The sequence below is a fragment of the Centruroides sculpturatus genome, unplaced genomic scaffold (assembly GCF_000671375.1).
Source record: "Centruroides sculpturatus isolate CEXI.00-Female unplaced genomic scaffold, Cexi_2.0 scaffold1378, whole genome shotgun sequence".
Classification (NCBI taxonomy): Eukaryota; Metazoa; Arthropoda; class Arachnida; order Scorpiones; family Buthidae; genus Centruroides; species Centruroides sculpturatus.
This window is the reverse complement of record NW_019385597.1, coordinates 131,121-139,976: the sequence shown is the minus strand read 5'-3', so window position 1 is coordinate 139,976 and position 8,856 is coordinate 131,121. Positions and strand designations below refer to the sequence as shown.

At 31.0% G+C, this 8,856-nt stretch overlaps 1 protein-coding gene across 2 annotated transcripts; it reads left to right on the top strand.

Annotated features, from left to right (window-relative positions):
• The first annotated feature begins 1,995 nt into the window (after positions 1 to 1,995).
• LOC111640445 (uncharacterized Golgi apparatus membrane protein-like protein CG5021) lies at positions 1,996 to 6,513 on the top strand. 2 transcript variants are annotated; one of them, XM_023386450.1, is made up of 5 exons: positions 1,996 to 2,086; positions 5,449 to 5,535; positions 5,608 to 5,842; positions 5,915 to 6,040; positions 6,121 to 6,505. In XM_023386450.1, exons 2-5 carry the CDS (start codon positions 5,462 to 5,464, stop codon positions 6,277 to 6,279), a joined length of 594 nt encoding a protein of 197 aa, XP_023242218.1. In that variant the 5' UTR covers positions 1,996 to 2,086; positions 5,449 to 5,461; the 3' UTR covers positions 6,280 to 6,505. The 2 variants fall into 2 exon arrangements, with proteins under 2 accessions (XP_023242218.1, XP_023242219.1); XM_023386451.1 differs by lacking the exon at positions 1,996 to 2,086 and adding an exon at positions 2,594 to 2,702 and having other exon boundaries at positions 6,121 to 6,513.
• The last annotated feature ends 2,343 nt before the right edge of the window (positions 6,514 to 8,856 follow it).

The following is an 8,856-nucleotide window of genomic DNA, read 5'->3' as shown; positions in this document are numbered from 1 at the left end:
CGAATCCAGACGGGTCAAAGAATCCCCTGGAATTTTTCGGGGGTGGTCCGTTCGGATATGTCGGACCCCGTCCCTCACCACCCAGCCGCCCCATTGTGGGTCTGGCCGAACACATAGTGGTCCTGCTATAAGAGGCCCTCTTAGTACCCACAGAGCGGAAAGAGTATAAAAGAAGTATCCAGTGGATAAAACCACCGAACACTGGTTGCAGATTCGCGCTCCAAAGGGGCTGACCACATGAAATTTTCCGGACTTTATTCACGTACTAACATTTAAATAAGGGCTAAAGTATTCCCGGGTGGCATCCTTCTATAGTAAATTGCCCGCGTGTTGCGTTGCCTTATCCCTATCATTTAAGATGCCGAAACACTCTTGAGAAAATATTCATTTTTGGATGGGATTAAAATGAAAAAGTTCTATTATGGAAATAAAAAAAATGTTTAGAAGAAACTATTCAAATGGAACATTGGCATTATTCTGTTATGAGTTGTATCTTAACACTTCGAAAACTAGTGTATTCTGGTTACTAAAAAGGATAAGAATAATGACTAACAACGAAAGTGTGATGGCCCGAAATACATAAAGACGCGGAAGACGAAATCTGTTAGTACCAATTTTCATGGAGTGGAAGGCAAATCATTCACAATTACCTTGGGCTCGACAATTTTACTCTCAAGTCACTAGGAAAAATCAGTTTTCGTAACTCGTTCCCATTACAATTTTATAATTGAGATATTTTCTCGCAGCAATTTTTTATATAATCAATTTGACTCACCCTACATTGAGGGATAAGCAACTTTTTAGTATAATGTGGATCGGTAACGCGCTATTTCCTAGAAATAGAAACTATTAGGAGTGTTTATCGAGAGAAAATAAAGTCTGTCCAGAGTGAAAATAGTATTTTCACTTTCTTTCAAAATTAAAATGGAAGCTTTTCTTCCTTTCTTTTTATAATGAAACAGTTATGGTAGACTTTTGTTGAAGAACATTTCTACTAATATAATTGATATAGTTTTAAACATTTTAAAGTGTTTATTTTAGTTTATTTATTTGTTTTCTTTAAGTAATTGATAAAACAATTAATTTTTTTCCCTCCAAACTATTACAATTGTATGATACAATACTCACTTTCGCAAAATCCACTCGATAGTTATAAAGAAAATAACGCAATTTGGAAATTCCTGGACTTTTAATTCATTGAAAATTCTCGAAATTTTATTTGTAATAATTTCTTGGATGAATTCGAAGCCGGAAATTCAATGTCATGACGTGGAGCGGGTTGCCCGGTCGAAGCGGCTTAATACAGTTGGATGAGCAATTTGACAATTTCGTTGTTTTATGTAAAAACGATTGATATTTGCAAATTAAAACTTTAAGATTTTGAATTTAAATTTATTCATAAATTAATAGGTCGAAAACCTCAGGAATTTTTCGGAAATTGTCTGTTCCAGATACATAGGGTCCCGACACATGCCGTCCCATGATGGGCTCGGCCAAATCAGTAACGGGTTTGCTAAAAAAAAAAAAAGAGGCCCTCTTGTTACCCACAGACGAAAAGTGTTTAAAAAAGCCGTTGTAATTAAATTAAAATTAAATATATAAAATTATAACTAATTATAACTAAATTATATGCATTCAATTAATTATATATAAACTATATATGCATATATTAATACAAATGGAAATATAATACGTATTATTAAATCGAATAAAATTTATGTTACGAGCACATTTTTAACTTAACATATTTCAGAGTTTTAATAATTTATATTTTTGTAAAATTTTCAGCCGACGAAATTAAAACCGAACAGACGAACAAGAAGTTATCGCCATCTAGTGATTGTAATAAGAAACAATTTTTTTTAATTGAAAACGACGTAAGATAAAAACAGAGTAATGCATAGAAATAAAAATTAATCAATATATTTTAGTCAGAACTTTATTAATATTCTATAATTGTTCCATTTGTTTTAATAAAAAATAAAACGAATAGATCGTCTGTCAACGTAGCATTAACGACGTAAACAGTAATGGCGGCCACGAAGTAGAAATACAGATGTACAACTTTGCTTGAAATTCGTTAAGGGTACGTATAGCGAGAATTACATCAGAGTGTGCAGAGACATGTTTAAGTTTATTAAATTTGATTTCTTTTATAAATATTACGGAATTTATGATTATAATACTTGATATTTAACAGAATGAGTCTTGCATAGAATGCTTATGAAGAGGTTTTAGTAGAAGTTACTTTTAGGTCATTTGCTTTTATGTTTAAATAGTTGTAAAGTACTTAAAAGTAACTACCACATCAACAAGAATTTTATTCATTTTTCAGGAATTGGATTATCATTAAGCTACTCATTAAATATGGGAAGTTTTATGTCCTGTTATCATTTACCATTATAATATATACTAAATATTGTGTATGTACTTTAGAGAAGTTATAGATGCGACGGCATGAATCCGTGCCGTAGAGACGGCAGATCTCTGTTCCGGTTGGGATGGGATTCTCAGAACTCTACTTTTCGGTGAAACTTTCTGGGGATTCCACCAGTTTTCACAGTTTGCTCGCTCTGTTACAGATCTTGCTGAATCCTCCTGGACATCCGGAGATTGAAGAACGATTTACAGAGTGACGGGAAAAGAAAAGGAAGTCGTAAATGTTACCAAATATTGCTTTTTGATGATTTTTTCTTGGCACGGTTAGTAATTTGCTAAGACTACACCATAACCGTATGAATAAAGATTTAGGACGGGTGGCGGATCGAATCTTTGGAGATCAGGAGATGTTAAATTGTAAAATTTCCTCATTATTGGATTTTTAAGAGTTAACGGTCATACTTGAATGCATTTGAGTTTTTATTTATATTCGGGTATACGAGAGCTAAATATTAAAATAATAAAATAACTGCTTTTACATCTGTTTGATTTCATTGGTGGTGCTGGACAAACTGCCAAAATAAAAATTGGATCGTGATCCCTTTATATGTAATTGTTAAATTAGCCTTGCATTACGTTTTGGCAGTTCGTATGGTGTAACAAAATAATGCCATAAAGTTTTGGAATTACTAAAGAATCTTTTAAAAGTTTTTGTAAGGGAATAAATGTGAATAGTTGTTCTAAGAGCTATCTTAGTAACAATAATGTTGTGAAACATGCTAAGATTATTTAAATATTTAAATTCCGAAACCTCTTTTCGATTGGTAAGAGTGCAATTCTTGTGATTTTTCATCTCGGCTACACTGTAATTATTAATTCTTTAATTATTTATTTGCAATGTAAAGTACTGTTGTGCTTATTTTAATAATGTAGATGTGAAGTTGCTCAAGAGAAAGGAAATATTAAAGTAACTGAACTAGAATTTCATAAATGTGTAAAATATTACAAACTCTGTAAAAAATTAAAGTTGACTGCTTTTATTTACTTTGATCTAGAAAATTTTGAATCGTAAATGAATAATTTATTATTCTAAATTGAAAAAAAATCACTGATGTAAAATTATATTTATATTGTGTGTGTTCTTGAAAATGCTTTGTGTAATTCAGATTGAGAAATGCTGCTATAGATGTTATTCATTGTTGATAAGAAACACATCTAATTACACAATAAGCAGAAATTTTGACAGAATATCATAATTTTGACAGAATATTATCTATAAACCTATTAATCAATGAAATTAGTCACTGAAATGTATATTTATATTCTCATTGAATGTGACTGATAGTTATAGCATCGATCTTAATCATTGAGATGTTAAACTTAATACCTAAATCTAAGATTTACTTATAAAATTAATTTATTTTATTAGAAATATTTTATCTTTTGTCTGTTATATGTATTTTTATTGCAATGTAAAGTTTTATTATTGGATATCCAGATGTCAATTCTGATTCATTTTTATTTGAGAATTTATTTGAAAACCTGTTATATGATTCTATAGCATTTCTTTTTGTAAATTCTTAAATTTCTGAATAATTTTTGTTAACTTATTTTTTTTATTGTCAAATGTTAAAATTTTTTAGAAATTTCAATATTTTATGTTAAAATTAGAATGTGTCTTTATAAAATGGAATATTTTATTTTAATGATTTGATTTATAATCATTAGAATTGTCTGTAGATGAAGCCTTGTTTATAGTTTGGTGGCAGCATGGTGCTAAGATGGAGTTCTGCTACATTTGTCATTTTCCACTTCACGCCGAACGGTGAATGTACACTTCTGGTCTAGCAACAAGTTTTGGAGTTGAATGATGTTTTGCTTCGATGTACATTGATGATATCACTGCTATGTCGACTTGGTTGCTGGCCAAAGTTTGACTATTAAACTGATGTTCTCATTGACCCCTGTGATGGCTAGAGATCTTGAAACTCTGTGCCATTGTCGGACTGTAAACTATCTTTTAAACTTTTGGCTTCATCCTGAGATAAATTTTTTAAAATGTTTGTTTATATATTAAAATTATATTATCTTAATTCAATGCTGACTTCTTTTTGGATCATTCTTTCTTTTTATCTGTTTAAATTCATGGGAAATTTAAAATTTTAATGATTTAAAAATGATTTTTGTATTTCAGTTCTTTGTTTTGAATAACAGTAAGGAAGACTCTTGTTATTCTCCATTGTTTTCTTTTGTTGATTCTGATGAATAAGGCTTGAGTTTTTTTTTTTAACTAAAATTAGATTTTGAAGATATCCTGCTTTTTAGGTTTGGATTGGAAGTCTTGGCAATTTTTAATGTGTCCCAGATCCATTTGTGGGCCATCCCTAATACTTAGTTGCTCTGTCGTGGGCTTGGCCAAACCCCAGACGTATGATTAAAAAGATGGTTTTGATGATCTTGAGACAGAAAGAGAGAATGATTATTTAATACAAATATTATATAACTCTAATAATGGCCATCTTCCAATAACAGCCACTTTTAAAGAATGACCATTCGTCAAGAATGTTTAACAAAAACAACCTTTAACTAACAGTCAGGACTCACAATTGCAATTTTGTATGGTTTCCTCAGTGGTCATCAAAGTATGACTGTACTTGTATTAAACAATTTAAGTCAGAAGCTTCACAAGTCGTGTTTTATGTAACTGATAGAGAGAGAGAATTATTTCTAAATTACAGTTGCTAGTGTTGTAGATTCAGTTGTTTTCAATGAAACAACCAAATCACATATAACAATATCTCATTATTTCAAACCAGACTCTCAGATTAATTTTTGTTAACTCACTTTTAGGCCACCCCATATTTATGAATTCAGTTTTTAATTCTTAAAAGAAACGTATATTTAAGAGAATAATTGAGATTTTCTTCAGAATAACAACTTATTTTCATATAAAATACTTTGAAGTTTTAAATGGCGTGTAATTGAACAGAATTTTATTTAAATATCATTGAAAACAATTCTGTTAAAGTATTTAATTATTTAATATTAATATAACTATGTTATTTTAAGGCTAATATCTAGAATGGAAAATCCTGATGATATTGCAATTCGCTTTGGAGATGAAGCTTTGCAGCAGCAGCATCAGAAACGCTTAAGGTAATAATAAAACATACTTGAATGTATTTGTAATTTATGTAATTGTTAATACTCTTTGTTACTTTTTTCAAGGCATCCTCTGGCTGTGCTTTTCCAGCTTTTATTTCGAGTTTCAGCCTTGCTTATTTATTTATTTTGTGGTTGGTTCAGTGATAGTTTCGTAACGTGTTTTGTTTTTATTATATTATTATTATCAATGGATTTTTGGACTGTAAAGAATGTCACAGGAAGATTACTAGTGGGTTTACGGTGGTGGAATTACATAGATGACAACGGGCAGAGTCACTGGGTTTTTGAATCTAGAAAGGTTTGTCATTTAATATCTTAAATTATAATTAAAATCTTTCAAAACAATGACATTTATAATTATTATTTTCAGAAAGATGACATTAGAGTCACAAATGTTATCGAATCCCAAGTGTTTTGGATTTCTCTCATAGTAACACCAATATTATGGTTTGTGTTCCTTCTTTTTGCATTATTTGGTGCTAGATTAAAATGGCTGGTAAGTATCTTTAAATCAATTACAAATTTAATGTACAAATTACTTTGAATGTCATAAATATTTACTATTTTTTCATACAGTTGGTGGATTGTGTTGGGTTATGCTTAAATGGAGCGAATGTTTACGGTTATCTGAGATGTAAACTTGGTGATGGAAAAAGTATACGTGATTCCGCTTCTGCATTTCTTACACCAAAACTTTTTACAAATGTAAGTATTCTTATTTTTTACAAATTTTAAGAAAATTTAATGTCATAATTTTAAAATTGTAATGAAACAGTACAATGTCAACATTATGTGATTTATCTTTAAGCAACTATTTTAGTCCAGAATTAAATGGATTTCTTCAAGCTCAACAAAGTTATAAACGATGAATAAAAATTGAATGTAGATGAATGTTTAAATCACAGAACAGAATGAGTAGGTCTTGTTCCTACTTTTTTATGGATACAGGCACGTATGGGGTAGACAACAGAAAATATTTCCTATTGACCAATCGTCAATAGGAAATATTTTCAATTTAAAAGTTATGGTGGCTTGTGATGAAAACTTTATTGAGCTGGTGAAAAAAGAAATCTTTTTATATGATTAGTATTGAAGAGAATATCATGATAAAATTAAAATAATAATGTATGTACAGAAATTTTGGAAGAATTATAAATTGTACAATTTTAGTTTCGTTTACTATTGGATGAAATAATTACAGTGGAAAATATCTGTGATCTAAAGTATCTGTTTCACTGTTCTATAGTGAACACAAATGAAACAGACAAAACTTCCATGTAATCACTCATTGTTGACTTAATAACCAATGGACATTTAAGTGAAATGTTTTCAAATAAAAATTATGTTCAGAACACAGAGGTGCCTCACATAATCAGCCATAGAGGATTAGGTGAGAAATTACAATATCTGGAATACAATAATTGGATATGTGAGCACAAAGTTTTGGTTCTATGGAGGTTTTATAAGTTCTCCGTAGAGCAAAAACTTTGTGCTCATATATTCAATTATTGTAGTATAAGGACAAAAAGCAAATCACTAAACTGGAAAACAAGTTAAAGATTTTTTGATTTCCTACATATAATAATTACATGCTATTCTACAGTAGAGCATCGATTATCCGAACCCTGATCAGCCGTCACATCGGTTAATCGACTGCGTTGTAGTAGGCAAATTCAAATGTCCGCTAGTGATGTGGCGCAATAATATTTGGCTATGTCTTGGCTAATTTAATATTATTTTTACGTGTTTTAGCTGGCAACACTGGTTCGACCATGAAAGGGAGCCAGTATTTAAACGAGGTTTAATTTTCTAATTTTTAACAATACAATAACGATGATTATTATTTTTTAAAAATTTTTGTTAGGCTTAACATCGATGAAAATTCAACACAAAGTAGGTTAATAGCGATATACTAATATACTAATTACATGAGATATACTAATATACTATACAGTAGAGTCTCGAAAACTCGGCACTCGATAACCTGGCAGTCCAGATAACTCGGCCACACCCTGGCAGCGCAAAAAAATCCTTAGTTAATTAATTTTCATTATAGACAGCTTTATGCCTCATAAAGTATTTTTCTGAGGTTTGTCTTATCAGGTAAATTACTGTACATAATAGTGTATTCATTAATTTTCATTTTCATGTAGTAAAGGCTCAAGGACTTCATAAAGGACGTACTTTTCCTTTGTTTAAGGGTATTTGGGCAGTTTATTCTCTGTTGTATTCTCAAGTAAACAATACATACAAGTACAGTACAGTATTTTCTAGGAAACACTTGTACTTATTCTTTTTTAACCTCATTCCCGATAACCTGGCATTTTCACAAACTCAGCCACCCTTCAGTCCACATTAGGCCGAGTTTTCAAGACTCTACTGTACTAATAATGTATTTTTTCATATTTTTCGGTTATCCGACCAACCCCAATTCCCAATTGAGTCGGATAATCGATGTTCTACTGTATTAACTATTTTAATACTTGGTAATCTGACGTGTGGGATGGAAAAGTCATTGGATTAAGAAGATTGCCTAATTATTGGAAAATGAATTCAGTAGCATGTAAATAAATTTGATGGCGTGGAGTCAACTATTAATGTTGCAGCAAAACACAAGTTGGAATACTAATCAAAACATTTGAGCATGCTGTTATCACCTTTAATCAATGCTGTCAAGTTCGTGGATTCCCACTAAATTTACTGGGAGGTACAATATTTTTGATGGAAAACTTTGATGACTGATATTTATATTTCTAGTGTTGTATTATGTCAACATTATGTGATTTATCTTTAATAAGATAGTGTACCTTTTTTTTGAGCAGCCTATGATGTTGAGCCTAGCAATCTTTAATATTGTGTTCAAGTGTTTGATATCATGCCACATTCTTGTGATAGTGTTTAAATTTAGTGGGTACTCAAGCCAGGAAGCTTGTCTATGACACAGAAATGGTGCCAGTAATACTGAGATTGACTAATGCAGAATTACTGGATACAGTCAACCTCCCTATAACATGGTAGATACGTTCCATTCTTTATGAAATTGATGTTCTACGAGGCCTTAAATACATGAGCCAATCACAGCCCGGCACATATGCAGTTTACCGACTACAGCTGTTTGAAAGGTTTTCTTCCATAAAATTAATCGATTCTAGACTAATTCGACTCAACATTTCCAAAATACGTATAATTTTTTGGGAATAATCCATATAAACTATGCTATAAACAAAAAATTGTAGGATTACTTACCGAGTGTGCACCGTTCAACGATGCCATTGCTTAAGCTTGTTTTCGTCGTGGAGCGGTGCATCGAAT

Coding starts and splice junctions, on each gene's coding strand:
- LOC111640445 (XM_023386451.1), top strand. CDS start 5,462: ATGGAAAATCCTGATGATATTGCAATTCGCTTTGGAGATGAAGCTTTG. Junction 5,843..5,914: donor GGGTTTTTGAATCTAGAAAG/GTTTGTCATTTA, acceptor TATTATTTTCAG/AAAGATGACATTAGAGTCAC. Junction 6,041..6,120: donor GTGCTAGATTAAAATGGCTG/GTAAGTATCTTT, acceptor TTTTTCATACAG/TTGGTGGATTGTGTTGGGTT.